The following is a 20,474-nucleotide window of genomic DNA, read 5'->3' as shown; positions in this document are numbered from 1 at the left end:
GTTGTTTGTCATCGTCAGAGGACAAATAATTGAACATTGTGCATTACATTGTGCATTACGCTCTCTATGTTGTAACTTTTACCTTTTACCTTGTAGTTGTAGCATTGCATAATACAAGCCTCTGGCGGCAGTAAATATTTAGATAACCCCCCCCCCCACACACACACACACACACACACACACAAAAAGAAAAAGAAAAAGAAAAAGAAAGAAAACCCACCACAGATTTTTTTTGGCTGGGAAATTCCTCTGTTGTGTCACAAGTACACTGAGATATCTGTTGGCTGCTCCTTGCAAGCATAAAAAGCCACGTAACTTCAGCGAGAGTGTTAAAGCGCAACACTGGATCCACCCGAGAGAATGTGAGTGTCTCATGGGAAACTAACACAGAGAGATACATGCACACTAGATACACACTGGAAAAATTGTTATTACATAGAACAGCAGATATACAGTAGACTATTTTAAATGTATTCAATTGTAGAGTTATAGCCTTATTTCAATTTAACAATTTAAACAAATGTTCAAACAGTTGTTAGGGGTGCTATCTATTGTTTTGTATTGTATTGTATTTGTATTGTTTTGCCTACATATAGAACTGTTTACATACAACTCTTATGGCACAACATAACACCATTCTAACATCTTTTTTATTTCAGGATGAACACCGGAAGGCCAATAACCATCTTATTACTTGGGATTTCGATCAGCCTTCTAATGGCAAATTGCACACAGCAATGCAGAATAGAAAATAACTGGGCGTACTGCAGTGGAAGATCTCTAGTAAAGGTGCCACCACTGCCCCTTAATATTACCCATCTGGACCTCAGTTTAAACTACATTCATCATCTCAGTGAAGAGTCTTTCATAGGCCTGGAGTACCTTGTCCATCTCGACCTTGGATCACAGCGTGTCAGACGTCTCGTCATCCAGAACAATGCTTTCAGAGGGTTGTACAACCTAACGTTTCTTCACTTGGGGGACAACAGGGGAATGCACATTGAGATGGATGCATTTCAGGGCCTGTCAAACCTCCGGACTCTGGTTCTGTTGCACAGTGGCCTTGATGAGCGCATTCTTTCAGGCAACTATCTGCGGCCTCTGCTGTCGCTTCAGGAGCTGAATCTCTTTGGTAACAAGATAAAGCAATTCACGCCAGCTATGTTCTTCACAAATATGACAAATCTTAGTGTTTTAGATCTCTCCATTAACCGAATGAAATCTATGTGTGAGACCGATTTAGTTGCCTTTCAAGGTAAACACTTCAGGCGGCTCAGTCTGTCCTCTGTTCACCTGACTGACATGAATACGTGGACTTTTAACTGGACAAAATGTGGAAACCCTTTTAAGAACATGTCATTTGACACTCTCGATTTATCACTTATGGGACTGAGCACCAATAAAGCAAAATTGTTTTTCTCTGCTATTCTGGGCACCAGGATCAACCATCTAATTCTCCGTTCAAATATCATGGGTTCAGGGTTTGGGACCAGTAACATCAAGGATCCAGACAGACTCACATTTGAACCTCTACAATTCAGTGGAATTAAATCCATTGACCTGTCCAAAAACTTCATCAATGTTATAAAGGAATCTGTTTTCACACCGTTGGCTGATCTGACAAGCATAACAATGACAAGCAATAAGATAAACTTGATAGAGAAAAATGCATTTTTTAGCCTGACAAATTTGCAAACGCTAAACCTCTCTTATAACCTCTTAGGAGAAATTTATTCCAATACATTCATGAACCTGCCCAATTTAAGAATTCTAGATTTGTCACAAAACAATATTGGTGTGCTTCAATATCATTCCTTCTCTGGGCTTTCAGATCTACTCTTTTTAAATCTCACAGGAAATGCCTTGTCGTCGGTGTACAATCTCTCCCCTCTGCCCAGTCTGCAAGAGCTGCACCTGGATGATAACAGAATTACATCAGTGCATGGACTGCAGATTACAGTGAACAGTGCGGCCACAGTCTCTCTCAATAAAAACAGACTGGACAATATGGAGGATTTATTCACCATATTGGCTAACTTCCCCAATGTTACACAAATCAGTATTGGGGACAACTTAATATCCTTCTGTTCCAATAGTTCAAAGAGTTCAATACCATCTAGTAACAAGATGAGAGAACTTCATCTGCAAAACAATGCTTTGCAGTTGATATGGGGAAGAAGATATTGCCTGCATTTATTTGATCACCTCAGTGAACTGTCATTTCTGTCTTTAAGTTTTAATTTACTAGAGTCCCTACCAGATGGACTATTCAAAGGCCTGTCATCTCTCTACAGTTTGGATTTATCCCACAACTCTCTAACCTATCTTCCAGAGAACATATTTCCAGGGAGCCTGAAACTGCTGGACCTCTCTGACAACTTCCTCAGTAGTCCGGATCCGGGACTCTTTCGTTCTCTCAGTGTTGTTGACCTGAAAAAGAACCGCTTCTTCTGTGACTGTGACCTGCGGGCTTTTCATGCTTGGGCGAAACAGACCAAAGTAACTTTGTTGACTCCGATTTCGCAACTGTACTGCGAGTTCCCCAAAGCGCAGCGAGGTGTTGCAATCTCAGCCTTCACCACCGACTCATGTGACCAGTGTCAGCGACAGTGCAACTGTGCCTGAAGCAGGATATGGCTTTAGAGGACACTGACTCAGTCTGAGCTGTTAGTCCTGCTTTAAGGTACAGAATTACCTCAAAGACTATACTGCAGGAAGTCAAAATAATAAGCAAGAAGTGCAAAATAAATATGAAGTATTTTTTGTATGTCCTGGCAAATGGAGAGTCAGGTCAGGCAAGTTAATACTGGTGATATTAAAGACAAAGACAATCATAACCAGAGGAAAAGCACAATGTCTAACAACTATTTATTGATTATTAATGTTTTGTATATATTATGTACATGTAGGGCCTAATCTACCCTTCCAAAACACATATTTTGTTGAGAATAAATACATTATAACATGCAGAAAGATATATTATTATTATTATTATTATTATGGAATTTTAAAACTTTGGAAAGGTGTAGTAATTGTATGTTATGTGAAAGGATGTTTACCTATATGATATATATGACATAACTACTGTATATACTGTATATGTTTATGAAAGGATGTATTGTAACAGCATAACATGCCTACTGATGTATTTTAAGCATTTCATTTGAGTGCTTGTGCCTACCACTAGATGGTAGTATCTGTAAATTAAAGACTAGTGCCATTAATAAATAAAACCATGAAATTGCAGCATCTTTTGGCAAGCTATTGCACAATAGTTATTAAAGGAGCGAATGTCTTTTCAAGGCTCCATGGGGATTTGTATTATTATATTTTTATTATTAGAAGTAGTACACACACACACACACACACACACACACACACACACACACACACACACACACACACACACAGACACACACACACCTTGTTAAATATGTATAAGACTCATGGGGGACCACTGTACTGTTCAACTTCGGAACTAAAGTTTTCGCAGGTCTCCACACCTTTTGGAAGACCTGCATGTTGTAAACAGTACTTGAAACTTAAGACAGAAAATGCGGGGGGGCCCATGGGCTATTGCTCAAAAAGTCGGTGGTGTTTACACATGGGCAATTACTACACCCCAGAGGAGGAGAGTTGCTGGGTTCAGATGGCCGAAGAAGCTTAATCGTCCTTAGTGGCGTTACATGGCGGAGAGAGTCAAGGCACCCTGGAATTCTCTAAAACCCAATCCGGGAAAAACATCTTTCAGGTAGGCTATGTGTCGATATAGTGTGTTGAATTTAATCTGTGAAGTTTAGTGGCGTGAAATAACAGTAGTGGCGTTGTCAAACGTTGTCCGTATGAAATGAGGATGAATGCGAAGAACAAATTTGACTCTCTTATCGAAGATGTTTTCTGTTCTGACAGGGGTTTCTGACAGGACGCTTTTAACATCAATGTGCAGAGAATGCTCCCAAAAGTGGATTATATCTTTCGTATTTGCTACCTCAGTCATAGGCTACGACGTTCTTGATATTTGCCCGCTCCTCATTCAGCAACAGAAGAGATATTATTGACATATTACATCTTGCGATGAAGACAAGGTCTAGCCTAATAGATTATTCGCTCAGTCTGATTAGCCTACTCTGTGTTTGTTGGAAGTTTAGGTTACGCTCTCCCGGAAGCACGCATGTAACATTTAACTGTTGTTGAACAGCAAACAGCAATAGCGATGTTATAGCCATTACTACAAATGGAGGATGCTTAGATGTAAAAATAGCCTTTAGCATTCTTCTTGTCTCTTTCAAATTATATATAATTTTCTACCCTGGGATGGTCTAAGAACTCAATGCAATATATTCTCAGCATTATTGGCCCTGCATGGGCAGTGGGCACTGTGTTGTGCAATGTTTGAGAAAGTGGCAACACTACCTGACAATTTCACATCATTCTGACTTATATTTTATTCTAGGATGACTACCGGAACACCAGGAATAACCATCTTATCACTTGGGCTTCTTATCTGTCTTCTAATGGCAAACTGCTCACAGCAGTGCATAATAGTACATAACTTGGCGTACTGTAGTGGAAAGCGTCTGGCGCAGGTGCCCCCACTGCCCCCCAGTATTACCCACTTGGACCTCAGTTTAAACTACATTCATCATCTCAGTGAAGAGTCTTTCATAGGCCTGGAGTACCTTGTCTATCTCGACCTTGGATCACAGCGTGTCGGACGTCTCGTCATCCAGAACAATGCTTTCAGAGGGTTGTACAACCTAACGTTTCTTCACTTGGGGGACAACAGGGGAATGCACATTGAGACGGATGCATTTCAGGGCCTGTCAAATCTCCGGACTCTTGTTCTGTTGCACTGTGGCCTTGATGAGCGCATTCTTTCAGGCAACTATCTGCGGCCTCTGCTGTCTCTTCAGGAGCTGAATCTCTTTGGTAACAAGATAAAGCAATTCACGCCAGCTATGTTCTTCAGAAATATGACAAGTCTTAGTGATTTAGATCTCTCCATTAATCGAATGAAACCTATATGTGAGACTGATTTAGTTGCCTTTCAGGATAAACATTTTCAAAATCTAAAATTATCCACCACTGTCGATCTTGCTTACATGAATCCGTCAGATTTCAACTGGACAAACTGTGGAAACCCCTTTAAGAACATATCGTTTGACACCCTTGATTTATCTAATAATGGACTCGGAACTGAAAGAGCAACACAGTTCTTTTCTGCAATTAAAGGCACAAAGATCAACCATCTTATTTTCAGTTCAAATAATATGGGTCCAGGATATGGATTCAACAACTTCAAGGATCCAGACAGATTCACCTTTGAGCCTCTAAAATCCAGTGGCATTAAAATCATCGATTTGTCCAACAACTATATCAACATTTTAAAGTGGGCTGTGTTCAGATCATTATCTGATGTGGTGAGCATGTCTTTGGCAGACAATAAAATTAATCAGTTTGAGAAGGGTGCATTTGTTGGACTTACACATTTGCAGAGGCTTAACCTCTCCAATAATCTCATAGGAGAAATTTACAGACACACTTTCCAGAATATGCCCAACCTAATATTGCTAGATTTGACAAATAATCACATTGGTGTAGTTCAGCATGAGTCATTTTCAGAGTTGTCCAGTCTGCTTGCATTGGATCTCACAGGAAACTCCCTCACGTCAGTCTATACCTTTGCACGCTTGCCGAATCTGCAAGAGCTGCACCTGGATGACAACAAAATCGATTTGTTATACAAACTAGGGGATGTTGCAAGCAGTGTAACCACACTCAAGGTAAATAAAAACCGCCTCAGGAATATGGAAGACTTGTACATCATACTAGCTACCTTTCCCAATGTTGTAGCACTCAATTTCAGTGATAACTTCTTTTCATATTGTGCCCATAATTCAAACGATTCAATACCATCTAGTAACAGATTGACTGTTCTGGATTTGCGCAACAGTGCTTTGCAGTTTATATGGGGGAGTAGGCTGTGCCTAGATTTATTTGACCATCTCAATAAAGTACAGAATTTGTACCTTAGTTTTAATCTACTGGAGTCCCTACCAGAGGGCATTTTTAAAGGCCTAACATCTCTTAATTATTTGGACCTGTCACATAACTCTCTGACACATCTTAAACGGGACGTATTCCCGTTGAGCCTCAAGTTTCTGGATTTTTCCTACAACCTCCTCAGTAGTCCAGACCCAGAGGTGTTTCGCTCCCTCGTCGCTGTCGACCTGAAAGTGAACCGTTTCTACTGTGACTGTTACCTGAGGGACTTTCAGGCTTGGGCCAGCAACACCACTGTCGAGTTTGAGACCAAGCTCTCAGACCTGCAGTGCGAGTTTCCCAGGGAGCTGCGAGGCGTGGCCCTCTCCAACTTCACATCTGACCAGTGCGAGGAGGATGACGAGCAGCTGGTGCAGGCGCTGCAGTTCATCCTGTTCGTAAGCTGTTCCACGTTCCTCGTGACCCTCACCCTTGGCACGATCGGCTTTGCCCGATTCCGGGGGCACGCCTTCACCCTTTACAAGAAGCTGAAGATGAGAATCATCCAGGGACAGCCCCAGGTTCCACCGGAACTCGACAACCTCCAGTACGACGTCTATCTATGCTTTGCAGAGAAAGACTTTGTCTGGGTGGAGTCAGCTCTGCTGCAGAGATTGGACTCGCAGTTCGCCGAGCACAATCAGCTGCGCTGTTGCTTCGAGGCGCGGGACTTTATCCCGGGCGAGGATCACCTAACCAACATCAGGAGTGCCATATGGGGCAGCCGGAAGACACTGTGTGTGGTGTCTAAGGAGTTCCTGAAGGACGGCTGGTGCCTAGAGGCCTTCATGCTGGCCCAGGGGAGGATGCTGGAGGAACTCAAAGACGTTTTGGTCATGGTCATCGTTGGTAGTATACCCCCTTTCCGACTGATGAAGTACGAGCCAGTCAGAACATTCGTAAAGAATCGAGAATACCTTCAGTGGCCGGACGACTACCAGGACAGAGAGTGGTTCTTTGACAGGCTCATAGTGAAGATATTTAAGGACTCAAAGGTCAAATGCCCCAAGAGACAAAATGATGGACCAGAGATTGAGTTAAATGTAGTCAGACAAGTCGGGATTTGATACCTTTTTTTGCGTAGTTTTTTTTAATGGCGGTACATCCCACAAACTCAAACCTTCCAGCATGGCACAGATTATCGAACTCTAGAGGCCCTGAAATGCCATGGATCTTTTCTGGCATAGCTGGTGTTTGTCAAAAGTTTTTCTTGTTTGAATGACAGCCAGCAACAGGCTGCTGGTTAAGGTTGTATTGCAAAGTACCAAGGTACTGTATATCAATCAAGGGCCTGATTTAGATACTTGTGCCAAAGCAATGGGAGCGTGGTTACCCAGATCTACTACCAGTCCTCTGCTTTGAGAATCTGTAAGGAAATGGCTGAATAAGAAAAGGCCCATCCATTCACAGACCTTGCCAATTATACTGCACAAATATTCTCACTCTCAGTTTGCTTCAGTGTGTTCAGAATGTGGTTCTTTTTTTGTACTTTTGTTGCCTTGAGATGTTATTTTTTATATATTGATTTTGATGCATAACGTGTGGAAGCAAGCCTTTCTCCTTTTTTAAAATGACCTTTGTCTTTTCAGAATAATGAATCTCATATGCCCAGGAGATCATATTCTTTCCCACGGATTGAAAGAATACTCAAGTTTGTTCTGTTTTTTCCACCACTAGAGGGTACTATAAGCTTTGTGTGCAGTTTTTCAACCAAAAGTACATTAATAAATAAAACTATGTGGTCATGTTTGAACCCCGTAGAATAATATATTTCAAAAGCAGAATTTCGTAAGAATCCTTTAGTTGTCTTGAGCCATGATGATATTCGTTGGTGATTTGTAATTTCTCTCTTTTTTTTTTTTTTGCTCCTTTCATAACACATCTTGTGCAACTGTTAGTATTTTCAAATCAGAGCTTCCCATTATCTCACTTTCACACGTTCCTCATTGGAGACCACACGTTACAAAACAGGATGTCATAAAGGGGAAATTCGTTTTCAGAGAGAACACAGATCAGTGTTGTTAATGACAGGCATGATCCAGAGGAAGTTGTCCTTAAAGTTGTGTTTTTTTTTTTGTTTTTTTTTAAATAAATATTTGCATTCGCTATTGTATTGATGCAATGAATGTTACCAAACTGTGTACAGCCTGTGTACTCTAGTGGAACTATACATTCATTAATTTTTATCAGTCTTTCAGATATTTGTATGGTAAACAGACTCCTGGCATTCATTTCCGTACAGATACATGATTAAAGACACACAGATGACGTCTTCCCAATAGCCACACCTGAAATGTCCAGGAAAACACAATCACGATCAATATTGAACGAGGAATATTGAACCAGTACTAAAATAAATACAGTAGTTCTCCAGAGCTCCCCCTGTCGCAAAATAAAGATAAAGTGATATTGACATTCTTCTTAAGATTTTTGGCATGAGGCATAGGCCTACCTTATGACAATAATGTGCTTCTGTGTTTGTGAGATACATGCTTTTTGAGAATACTTCAAAATGTTTACCTTAAGATGCCAGCGGGTGGAATATTTGCTGCATGAATAGATGACCCCTTGGAGCTTTCTTTGCTAATTTCCTGTGGAGATCTCTTCAATCAAAGAGGCCCTTTTTATGGTATGAATGCATGTATTTCCAAGCTCAGTCATATCGTATGGTGTATTTACCATGCAATTCTTTTCAGAGTGGCTTATCCTTGTAAAAAAAAAAAAAAAAAAAGCACTAGTATGAATGTCTGTGCCAGTACACGCTCCATCATTTGCTTAACACTGACCTCCAGGTGACATTTGGGCTCATTTCCTGTCTGCATCCTGTTAGTGTGTCAATACCCAGCCACCCCCCTAAAAAATAATATAAAAATGTGAACCCACAACTCCTCCCCTTTACAAATTCACCACCGGGAAGGGGAAAATATACAGAAACTGACTGAGTGAGGATTCAGTGATGTTTTCCAAACACTACTGGCAATGGTTCTCTGACTGGAGAAACCCGCTCATTACGAGGGGTGTAAGGAGATCTGATGAGTCTACATAGACATTCATACCGTCAGGCAAAGAGAGAGAGAGAGATAGAGAGAGACTGAGTATTCAAAATAGGGAATGTCTTCAGCAGAGATTTATGATCTGTTTATTTTGTCTATTGTAGACATAGATTGGACAGTATGGCGCAGGTTTTGAGAGAGTTAATTGTAGGAGTGTGATTGAGGTTTACATCCAATAATATAATTGGTTAAGCTTAAGGTAGGATTTGGCTTTAGGTCAGTTACATGAACATTAAGAGTAGCCAACTAGCTAATATTATCCAAGGCCTTCGTCCAGTAATTGTGGATGTGCTTCCAACGTTTTTTTCTAGTGCAGGTGTTACGGGTGTAGTGATGGTGCAGAAATTAGGTTTACAATGACAGGAGGATGATCAGTGTTCTTAAGTGTCTGTGTTTATACAAAATTATAGTCCATTAGTTCATTTTTATGTCTTTATGACTCCTCGTTTTCCATGTCTTGGCCTAAAAGCAAAATGCTTGAAGCTGCCAAGTTTTTACATGAAATATGCTGGATTCTGAATCTACACTGGTTTATTTTACGTTGTACATTACGTCTACTTCATTTTTTAAAAAGCCTGAGCTTTTTTTCTTTTGGCAGTTTAAAAGTGCAAAGTTTGCACTTTAACATTAACACAAGGTCACACGAAGACTGATTATTTCAAGGTTTTCAAAGTGATACACAGTAACACAAAGCTTGTGAAAATACCATTTTCAAAATTAAGTGCATCTCAAGTGTTCAACATTGACTACATGCTTGAGTGATTAAGATTGGTTGGTGAGATGTGTTTGTCCTTATACAAAATGTTGTATATTATTGGAATACATTGTCATTTTTTATTTTATATGTGTGAATTCTTGACCAGCATGATAAACATGCCTAGGACTTGGCCTGGGTATGTGTGAGCTCACAGGCCTTAGATAGGTGCATTTCTGGCTGGTATTGAAAATGGAGCTGCCCCAGTCGTGGCGCGACTGGCTGGGGCACCTGCACCGCACGCCGGCGACCCGGGTTCGATTCCCGCCCCGTGGTCCTTTCCGGATCCCACCCCTACTCTCTCTCCCACTCGTTTCCTGTCACCCTACACTGTCCTGTCTGATTAAAGGCATAAAAGCCCCAAAAAATATCTTTAAAAAAAAAAAAAAAAAAAAAAAAAAAAAAAAGAAAATGGAGCTGGCAGTTCTCCTGCCACATTTTACAGAGATGCTACACACTCACACCACCATCCCCGTCAGTTGGCACTTCCGGTGGAGACTATGGTCTGGCCCGTCTGAGTTCGTCAGAAGGCTTATAGTGTTCTACGACCACCCCCGTCCCGTCATTGCCCTACCCCCAAACATTCTTCAGCACATGGTTGTGGACAGGCCGGGGTGGTGTTCGTAGGGTTGAAGGGGGTAGTTGGGGGTGGGGGGTGGGCGGTTTAGGTAAACAAGGGCAAGTTTACACAGGAGACACCGTCCTGGCTGCCCTCCAGCAAGAGGGCCGAGGTGAGAGGTTCCAAAACAATCGTCCTTTTGAGTGACAGGGAAAGCGCAGCCTGCCTGAGATGTACCTCAGGTGATTGGCAGGACCAGACAGAGGCGCTGAGGAGACTGATGCTCCAGACCCATCATGCACTGCCCCCCGCACCCCCACACCACCCAACACACTCTCCTGCTCTGGCAGTACATCGGTTTATGGAGACAGCAAAGGGCAGAGAGGTGAAGCCACATTCAGACAGGAAGAGACTAGTAGCTGCAATGTTGTGATGTGAGACCACAGGGAATGTTAATATAATTCAGCAACATGTAGCTTTTACAAGCAGAAACAAAGCAAAACATCACATGACAAAGTTCAGATAAATCTCAAGTTTTTAGGTGACAAGAAATCAAGGATGACGAGCAAATCGCTGCATGTCTGGATGCGGTTGAAGGAGAGGAGACTGAGAGGGGGGAACTAACTGTCCGTGTATCCCGTGGTCTTCATGATCACAGCAGGATTAAATTGAGCATGGGCTGGTCGACAAGGCCAAAGGCACATAGCTGTAGCCTGTCTTAGCATGACCACATTCCTTTGTTGTGCTTCCCATTACACCTGAAGCTCCCTACATGTGTTACACGCTAATCACTGTGGTACATATGTGTGATGGTGTCAAGTCATCTCTCAGTTAAGGATGTCTGTAATGCATCTAAGCATTTTAAAATGATATCCTTAAAACCGAAAAGTGAGATTTAGTACAAGCTACCTCTTTCTGGTGACTTGACAGATTCCATGTAACAGATTCTTTGTTGGTCAGTAATTTGAGTACATTTAAACAGTAATAATTGAAGTCCACACATTCACAACATAAATAATTCACTGAAAATTGTTTGATACATTTATAATTTGATGAACTGATCTTGGTTTGTATACCTTTGAGGATTTTGGAGATTAAAAAAGCACAAAAATAATTTCACTGACACAAAACTAAATAGCCCAACATCCTGGTTGTAAAGAAGTGTTCTTTCAATACACGTTTCTGCTTGGTCTTTCTACAATCACTGTAAAACATCTGATGAGTTGTGAGAAACCAGGAAGATGTAGCAAGGAGATGAGCTATAATTGTGGGAAGCGTGCATGTTCTGTTTTGAACTGCTCTATCATACCGTGCATAAAACACAAGGTTTTCCATGGGTGTGGATGGAAAACCAAACACATTAGTGTCTGACGTGTTACTAACCTGCCTGGAATGCAACGCTCTCAGATCCTCTGAGGTAAGAGCGTGGCATTCAACATAAAACACCTTTTCATAGCACAAGCCTTACATCCCGAATATGCAGTCTGAGCCTGAGGCCATGAGCAGACAAACTTAGAAAAGCTCCGACAGCCCTGCAGACAATGAAACAGGTGTACCAATAGCTGTTCTTAAACTGCACCCTTTTCAACAGGGGCCTTTGATTCCACAAAATTTAATGTACATGGAAAGAGACAATCGGGAGTCGGTGACTAACAATCATGCACTCACTCGTCTTTCTGAGAGAAAGGCATGTGGAATCATGAAGGGTCTTTTTGTGAGGGGGGAAAACAAGTTATATGGGAATAATTTATTGAATAAATCTGTACGGGAACATAGCCAAAACAGAATGACAAAACATCAGAGAAAAGGGATTATGAGAGGATAACCCATAAATAACTAAAAACGCAGTACACCGACATAAAAAAACACAAGGCAGCAATTCTGAAGAACCCCAATCATTTAATATTTGAGGAACACAGCACATGGTCATTTCACATGGCAATATTTATTTGCTAAGATAATTTAATGAGTTGTTTTTTCATTTTGTTGCTTTTCATTTTGATGATCAGCATAAACTTTCTGCGGAGGGTTTTGAATTTATGGCAATGACAGGCACATTGGCTTCTGCTTTTGGCTTGTTATACTCAATAGAATTGCACTTTCCTTTCAAAGTCCTGTTAAAACAGTTCAGTTTTTTCGGGGAGGCGGAAGCTGCCTCAGCTTTTCTACCCCTGTGTTTAAGCTTGCACTTTTTCACACTGGCCTCCTGCATGACAACAGGAGGATCAGGCTTTTCCGTGTCGCCTTGCGTCTTACGACAAGCGTCCGTTGGCGATGCCTGTTTTGCTACACTTGCACCCATGTGAGAGCATGCTTCGTTTGGAGGGTTCGGGCTGCCTTGGGCTTTCCCCCCAAATCGTTGAAGTTCGTGGCCCGCCGCGCAGGCTGTGTGTGTGTGAACTAACGGAGTGTTCTGAGCCAGTGCGGAGAGGGAGCAGGGCGTGTGCGGGATACCGCACGTCCCCACCTGCGGCGCATCCTCCCCAGCCAGGGTCTCCGGCAGGCCCCGTACCTGGTGCTGCTGCTGCTGCTGGAGGTGCACGGGGTGCACGCAGAATCCCCGCAGGTGACACCCATTGTGGCCTGGCCTGGGGAGTCGCACCTGGGAGCAAGGGTGGAAGTGAGCGGCAGGGGAGCAGTGCATGTAGTGCATGCGGCACTCCATAGGCTGGTACATGGCCTCCAATGAGGGCAGGAGGGTCTGTCCGCCTGGGGTGCCATGGGGGACAGCCAGGGTGTACTGAGGGATGGGGCATGGGGCGTCACCTGAGCAGTGGTGGGGGTGGGCGGTCCACTGTGCTCCCATTGGCTGCGGCAGATGAGGGTCCCCACACGAGCAGCTGGCGCTGTGTGGGCTGTAGGGGCTCCGCTGGCTAAGCTCTGTCCCGGGAATGCCAAGGCCGTTCTCAGGGCTGGAGCACACGTTAGACGCCACCGCCACACCGCCTCTGCTGGGGTCCGGTGTGCCCTTGAAGGGGGAGTGAGGGGCAGGGGCATGGCGCGGGGCGATGCCATTACAGAGCTGCGTGTGAGGTTCGGGGTCGTCCGCCGGGATCTTTTCCGGGTTCCTTCCGTTTGAGGCCAGCGGCTCGAGCTCGTAGTGTTCGTGCTCCACTTCCCCAGCCCGGGAGTCCAGCTGATACTTTCCCATGTGGCAGTGCTTGCCCTGGCCACGGCTGGTCGGGCTGGAGTTCAAGCTCTCGGCGTAGGCTTGGCACTGGAGCTTCTTGGGCAGGGGGATCTGCCCGCAGGTGCCCTGGGGGCCAAGGCAGCGACACATGCACTGGAAGAAGAAGGTGGCGAAGGTCCAGCTGACACACATGATCAGCATGAGGAAGGTGCCAAGCTGTGTGTATGCCAGGACCGTGGAGGGCATCATCATCGCCCCAGCCACGAAGGTTGTGAGGGCAGCCATGAAGATGGCAGATCCCATTCGGCTTAGGGAGAACACAACCTTCCCCTCTCTGTCGGGTTCAGGGGCCAGGCGGTATGCCACCCCATAGTGCACTGCAAAGTCTACAGAAAGTCCAACAGCCACGGATATCGTGACAGACTCCAGCACGTTCAGCTCCCATCCCAGAAGCACCAGCGAGCCCACCGTGACAAAGATGGTCCCAGCGATGGAGATGATGGCATAGAGGCTGATGATGATGTTCCAGGTGGTCAGGAGCATCACACTGAACGCAACGACCACAGACAGAGCCATTGCAATCAGCGTCCCATTGGACAGGCTGTCCTGCAGGTCATAGAACTCCAAGTTGCTGACCAACCAGCCATAGTTCAGACCCTTGGGGGCGTTCTTCAACTCCTCCTGGATCCAAGTGTCCACCTCGCGGTAGAACTGGTGCATCTTCTCGTAGGCTAGGGTGAAGAGGTAGGTGCTCTGAAACTCCAGCACGATGGCTCGGATGGTGTCATTAATGTCAAACCTGGGCCCTGGAGTCTTGCTATCTAGGTGGTATATCGTGCTGCGGTCCAGCTCCATGATGGCCCTTTTGATGCACAGCTCGAACACTTCCTGCTTGTAGGGGAAGGTGGACTGGCTGCAGCAGGGATAGACAGGCGCCTCTTCACAGTCCTGGTTTTCCATCCACTGCTTGAAGGTCTCCATGAAACAGCTGGTGAAATCCTGCTCCTCCGACTGGTACACAAAGCTCTGGTTGCGCAGTTTTTGGCAGAAGTGGAGGATCCACTCCTGGCTAGCGGGGCTGGAGATGTTAAAGGTTGTGTCGAGCGTCAACTTGCCTTTGTTTTTGGGGTTCAGGGGGTCACCGTTGTCCAAGGGCGTCACGCCCCAGATGATGGTGATGGGCATGTGGAGGTCTTCGCCGTGATGGACACGCTCAAACATGAAGAGCTTTTTGTACTCCGAGTCGTAGCGCTCAAAAGGGTGAGAGGATCGGAACACCTGAAACTCGGAGAGCTCCAGAGAGGGCAACTTCATCTTGGGGTTCACGCATACCACGTACGCCCCACCGATGGTAAAGGCCAGGAACCAGAAGAGCCAGAGGTAGCGGAGCTTGATCACGATGCACGGCAGGACCTTCTCGAAAAATATCCTCGAGGCCTCCGACACGGTGAAGAAACACTTATGGGCTCTCTGGCACAGGCCGACCCAGAACGTAGTGGTGTTACAGGGACGATGGTGGGGTGACCCGAGGCACGGAAAGAGGTTCAGCAGGTATCGTTCGTGAAGAACCACCACCGCCGGCAGCCACGTGACCATCAAGATGTAATTGACCAGAATGGCGGTGCCTGCATAGACCCCGAAGCAGCGGATGGCGGTGATGTTGCTCACGTAGTTAGCGTAGAAGGCAGCCGCGGTGGTGAAACTGGTGACAAACATGGACAGGGCGGCGTGCTGCAGCGTCACGCTCACCGTCTCTGACAGTTCTGAGTTGGGCTTGTCAAACTTGGTGTAGTTCCACACATCGCAGAGTACAAAAGCATCGTCTGCCCCAATGCCCACAAGAATGATGAGTGCGGTGAGATTCATGAAGGGGAAAAACTCGAAGCTGAACACCACCCGATACAGGAAGTAGGAGACGATGAGGGAGCTGATGATGGCAATCATGGTCATGAGGGTGATGAACACCGACCGGGTGTACATGCACATGACGACCAGCACAATTGCGATCGCTATGGCTGGGTACACCGTGTCGGTCAGGAGGTAGTCCTGGAATAGGCTGTGTTTTATACCAAACTCGATACCCGTTATGGTTGTGACTCCGTCTGACGCGTTCCAGTTCTCAAAGTTGTCCAGGTAGATGTTCATCATGGTCTCCCCCTTTTCAGTCGGCGAGAACAGCATGCTGTACTTCAGTGCTGGTGGCTGGTAGTCGGTGCTCTTTGGGTTCAGGAAGTCCTTGTCCACCAGGAAGTGGAGGATCTGGTAGACCGCGTTGTATTTGGTGCACTTGCGTGGCACGTTGGCACACTTCAGCTGATCCTTCCTACGAGTCGTCATGTCCCAGCACTCAGGGCCGAGAGTGCCATTATGGTAGTACTTGGCACATGAGCGCAGAATCTTCAGCGTATGGGAGACATCCCTCTCGGTGATCTTCTGACAGGACGACTTGTTGGTCAGAACGGCGATGTAGTTTCCCAGGGTCCAACTTGGGCAGCAGGAGGCCGCGTTGGTCCGCTGGCACAGGCTCCAGTACTCGTGGTGGGATCGCACCTGTACAAGGATAAAAAAAGATGCAGCTGTTACAAATTGAAATCTTGGTATTTTAATTTCTGAGTTTTCACTATCCATTATCAAATCATAATCCATTAGTTCTGAAGGCTTTTTTAAAATTAAATAACCTAAAAAGTCGATTAATGTTTCATATTTCATATCATATTTCAACACATACCTTTGTATTGTCAAGGTTGCACATAGATTTGATTGCTTGTATGCTCCATAAATTCTTTCCTTCTGCAGAGGCAAACACCAGTCTTGAATACCTGTCACCTGATGAAGCAGACATCAGCAAGTTAACACAAGTTAAAATGTACCAGCAGCCAAAAGAAATATAATCTATAACAAGATATGTATGTAGGCATACCTGGCACGTCACAGAAGAAGTTGTCTTTGCTGAAGTCCCATTCTGCTTGTCTCTTGTCTCTCTCATACTGGTCGTCTGACCATCGGTCCTCTTGGTGGCTGTTTAAATTACACAAAGCCTACATTTAGCCACAGGACTAGGCATCTCTGTTCAGTTTGTTAACATACTACAGTACTTTCCTTTAATGGCAATGATTAGCAAATGTGGTAGCATTCAAGTTCTTGAAAAAAGTTATATTCCTTGACAACCCCATCCTATTGTAGTGGCATTCAGTAGTGAAGTATTTATTTTTTTATTTTCCTTTATAGACGTTTGTCTTTTCTGCTTTTCCATAGGGCAACTTTATCACCAAAATATGGACACATTTATGATGAAGCAGTAAACCGCATTTAATGGGAGGACTAAAACAAAACTAAAGCAAACATGACAATTTTAACGGAACCGACTCTCTGCCTGTGACTGGCACACAACTATGACATCATGACACAATTACAGACATTCAGTCTGCTGGGGGAAAAAAAGGTCTTAAATGGGAGGCCCTAGCAGGCTCGCCATGACAAAAGACTTGATTCTAGGTTAGAGGTGGAGGAATCCTTGGTCATATTGTTATTATTAGTCATCTCAATTATTCTGACCACTGCCATTATCAGTGACGGGAGCCAGGAGTGGTGCCGACAGAGGTTCAGAGGCGGCCACATCCTGTCCCGGAGACAGGAAGTGCCTTTAATCAGTCCCCTCCCTTCAGGGAAGACGGAGAGAGTGAGCCAGGATAACTCCGCGACCTGCTGACAAGCCGCGCTACAAAGAGACGCGCTGATTCTCGCCTAAGATACAGAGAGGATTACCATTCAGCTGCCAGGCGAATGATCCAAGATCAGAGTGGGAAGATGAGCTTCAGAGAAAAGGAGGACTGTTTTTCTTCATGAGAACGAATCAAGTCAGGGTTTTTTTTTTGCTCCCAAGTCTATCAACATCATCAATCAATTATTCTCCCCATCTTGGCCTGAGGCCTAATCCTAATTTGCCTTCATCAGGGATTTACATGAATGCGAAGTGGAGACTAGAGAGGACTTTTTCGAATACAAAGAGTGGCCTTTGTTTGTGCGTTTCATTCACCTCTTGGCCTGCTCATCCGCATACTTGAAGGGATAGTTAGCCAGCGTCGCTTTGTATCCAGTGTTCTTCACCATATTGTTCCACGTCACCAGGCGCTGGCCAATGGTGGTGCCCCTTGGCTCGAAGCCCTGTGTAGCATTGTGCGATAATGAATTTACATTAGAGGAATTAAGGACATCACAAAGAGAGTTTAATTGAAGCAGAAACCCAAAGCTGGCAGAGGGACATGGGATTCTGGCACTTACGAGTAAAGGGTCCGAGAAGTCGGGCGGATCTGGCACCAGCATGCTAACGAGAGCACAGACCACGATGAGGACCGTGCAGACCCCCAGCACGACCACCGGCCAATCAGCGATGAGCTCCGCATAGCTGGACAAAAAGAAGTGAAGTACGCAGGTCATTTTCTTTCTTTAAATATGCCCTTAGGAGTTCATATATATTTAGCAAGAACCCAGAAGAAAGGGTAATAAAAACAAGTGGATTTACGAGTTTGTACACTTAGCATAACTTTTACTGCTATATAGAGGCTTAAAAGGTGAACAGTAAAATCTGCTACAGTGAGGAGAAGGAAGACCACGTTCATAATGTACAAAGTAGACGGAGTTTCTTAGGTAACAATACTAACATTATTACTAACAATGGTAATGATTATACATTTGTTCACTGTCAGAATCAGGATGAGAAAACGCAACAGTCAGTGAATCTTTTAGAAGGAGCAATAATGTCGAACTGAAGCGAGGAGATTTATCATGGGGCAGATAGAGTCCAGGTACAAGCCGTTATTTTTCACTTCGATAACTCAGCTGACTCATGACAGGGGAATGATTACTTGGCTCAGAATGGGTTTGATGGGGCCAGACATCAGATTTTTTGTAACGGGAAAAAAAGAGTGGGTGTGAGAGAACGAATGAGAAAGATTGAGAGTGAGCAAGAGAAGGCAAGATTTAGGCATGTCCTACCTTCTGGGGAAGCGAAAAGGTCTTGAAGGGCTGAAACAGAAGAAGAAGAAAAAAAAGATCAATCAGGTTTACATTTAGAAGTCAAAGCAACAGCCAATCAAAACCAGATTCACTTTCAGGCCTTATGGGAGAAATATGGGTTTTTTTTTTCATGAAATGCTTTCACTCTGCACAACCCCCCTTACACACCTTGTGTAGAACAACTCACTCTATTCAAACTGACTTACCCTAGGGGCATCATGATCTCGTTTTCCTCACTTTTCTTTTTTTTATTTGGTTAACTCCCTTTCTTTAAATCAGTATCAGACCTTGTTCTTTTGCTTGACATTTTGCCTGGAAGATTTGTTGGGTTATGAAATTGGGAAGAGAAGAAAATAGTCTGGGAATAATTCAGGAAAAGGCAGAAACACACGCAAAACAGTGTGCATGGCTTACCCCAAGTTGGGCACAGGTGCAAAACACAGAAACCCCAATGACTACAAATAAGAGAGATGTTCAGGTACAACTTATGCTTTATGAACCTTTCCGGTTGGCCCAATGACGACCGGATAGGTCAAGATGTTACAATAAACGGGAGCTTCGGCACATGCTGCATGGACAATAACTCAAGAGAGCTTGTCTTACTGGGCTGCGGGAACAGTCGTGTGTGTGTATATATATATATTTTTTTTTAAGATGCGACAGTTTGACCATAAACGCAGATGTCAGGGATATGCAGTAGGCTTCCCTGATGCCATATGAAGCTTTCAGCTGCGGCGGATTTGTCTGGACTTCCCATCAGAGGCGTCCCCGAGCAGTGGGAAGCCTCCGGGCCAACGCGAAAGAGGGAGTAGGAGTCGCCACGAATCAAAAACGCCAACAGGACCTCAGGCAAATGAAAACTATTAAAGAAGGGGGAAGATGAATCTGCCATGCCTCACTAGAGCTCACTGAGAAATGCATACATACATAGACCAACACACTCACACAGAAGAGACTAGGAGCATGATGATCATGAACAAATAGTTTTATGCCCAAAACATACACACAGTATACACATAGACATACAAAAGTTCTGTTGCTCGGAAGATTGAAATGCCATGCAATGCTTTTTACCAAATGATTATTCTTTTCTGTAAAATATATTCTAGACCACAAGAACATTGACAAAGCAGAATTAAGCAAACAATGAGTACAACTGTGCTAAACTCAACTACTGATGCATTTTCATACCTACATGTAGATCTCCAATGATTGCCCCCTGTTCTTGACTAGTTCATTTGAATTGCAATACAAGTCAACATACCAACAAGCAAGGGTCTTAGGAGTTTATAAACACATAATGCACACAGACCGGAAATTAGTCTACCAAACAGGAAGTGAGCTACGAGGATTCCTTGAGGCAACCAATAGAATGAAGCCCACTATGAAACGACTGCATAGCAATATGCCTATAGGGCCAAGAGGTGGCTGCCGTTCACCTCCTTTCCCATTTTTAAAGAGAATCCATGGAATGCTATAATTAGTGGTTGCCATGGCACCGCGCAGCACAGATGAACAAAAGCTATTGGCAGGAATTTTTCACCACAGGGTAACTTCTAGGGAGGCAATAAATCCCTTTAAAGTTCGCTAGACATGTTAATACGCCTACCAGATGTTGTGACTGCATGGTCTTTGAAGAATCTGCATATTCTCTCTCCCTCTACAAGGTGAGTCCCATTAAGTCTTGTTAACAAGAGGCAAAGTACGCCTCCTTTTCAGTGCAATCAGGAGAAAAGTACACAAAGTCAGAGACTGACCTTAAAAGAAATCTCGTGGCCTGATAGGAACCAATGACAGCTAATGAAGACCACATTTTCCTCCCTCGAAGCTAAAACCGGCAAGGCTCGCCAAAAGAAAATCGGTCAGTTAATTTATAACCGTTTCGGCATTGTCAGTTGCTTTTCCATGTATGGGCCTTGA

At 44.3% G+C, this 20,474-nt stretch overlaps 3 protein-coding genes across 7 annotated transcripts in view; 2 read left to right on the top strand and 1 right to left on the bottom strand.

The window, feature by feature from the left end:
• Positions 1-251: 251 nt before the first annotated feature.
• On the top strand, positions 252-3,246 carry LOC134097362 (toll-like receptor 5). The gene is made up of 2 exons (XM_062550242.1): positions 252-362; positions 660-3,246. Coding segments are annotated over exons 1-2 (1,968 nt in total). The 5' UTR covers positions 252-360; the 3' UTR covers positions 2,626-3,246.
• Positions 3,247-3,635: 389 nt separating this feature from the next.
• On the top strand, positions 3,636-8,148 carry LOC134097361 (toll-like receptor 5). The gene is made up of 2 exons (XM_062550241.1): positions 3,636-3,751; positions 4,454-8,148. Exons 1-2 carry the CDS (start codon positions 3,687-3,689, stop codon positions 7,107-7,109), a joined length of 2,721 nt encoding a protein of 906 aa, XP_062406225.1. The 5' UTR covers positions 3,636-3,686; the 3' UTR covers positions 7,110-8,148.
• A 3,992-nt stretch (positions 8,149-12,140) lies between these two features.
• disp1 (dispatched homolog 1 (Drosophila)) overlaps positions 12,141-20,474 on the bottom strand; it is a 62,723-nt gene continuing 54,389 nt past the window's right edge. For all 5 annotated transcript variants that reach the window (XM_062550635.1, XM_062550637.1, XM_062550636.1 and 2 more), the window contains 6 exons: positions 18,534-18,563; positions 17,820-17,943; positions 17,575-17,702; positions 16,459-16,556; positions 16,267-16,364; positions 12,141-16,088 (listed from right to left, as the gene is read on the bottom strand). In XM_062550635.1, the coding sequence (XP_062406619.1) occupies positions 12,414-16,088; positions 16,267-16,364; positions 16,459-16,556; positions 17,575-17,702; positions 17,820-17,943; positions 18,534-18,563 (4,153 nt within the window). In that variant the 3' untranslated portion in view covers positions 12,141-12,413. The remainder of the gene's footprint in view (positions 16,089-16,266; positions 16,365-16,458; positions 16,557-17,574; positions 17,703-17,819; positions 17,944-18,533; positions 18,564-20,474) is intronic.

The sequence above is a fragment of the Sardina pilchardus genome, chromosome 12 (genome assembly GCF_963854185.1).
Source record: "Sardina pilchardus chromosome 12, fSarPil1.1, whole genome shotgun sequence".
Lineage (NCBI taxonomy): Eukaryota > Metazoa > Chordata > Actinopteri > Clupeiformes > Clupeidae > Sardina > Sardina pilchardus.
Note: the sequence above shows the minus strand (reverse complement) of the source record. Positions and strands in the feature narration are given on the sequence as shown.

Coding starts and splice junctions, on each gene's coding strand:
- LOC134097361 (XM_062550241.1), top strand. CDS start 3,687: ATGGCGGAGAGAGTCAAGGCACCCTGGAATTCTCTAAAACCCAATCCG. Junction 3,752..4,453: donor CCGGGAAAAACATCTTTCAG/GTAGGCTATGTG, acceptor ATTTTATTCTAG/GATGACTACCGGAACACCAG.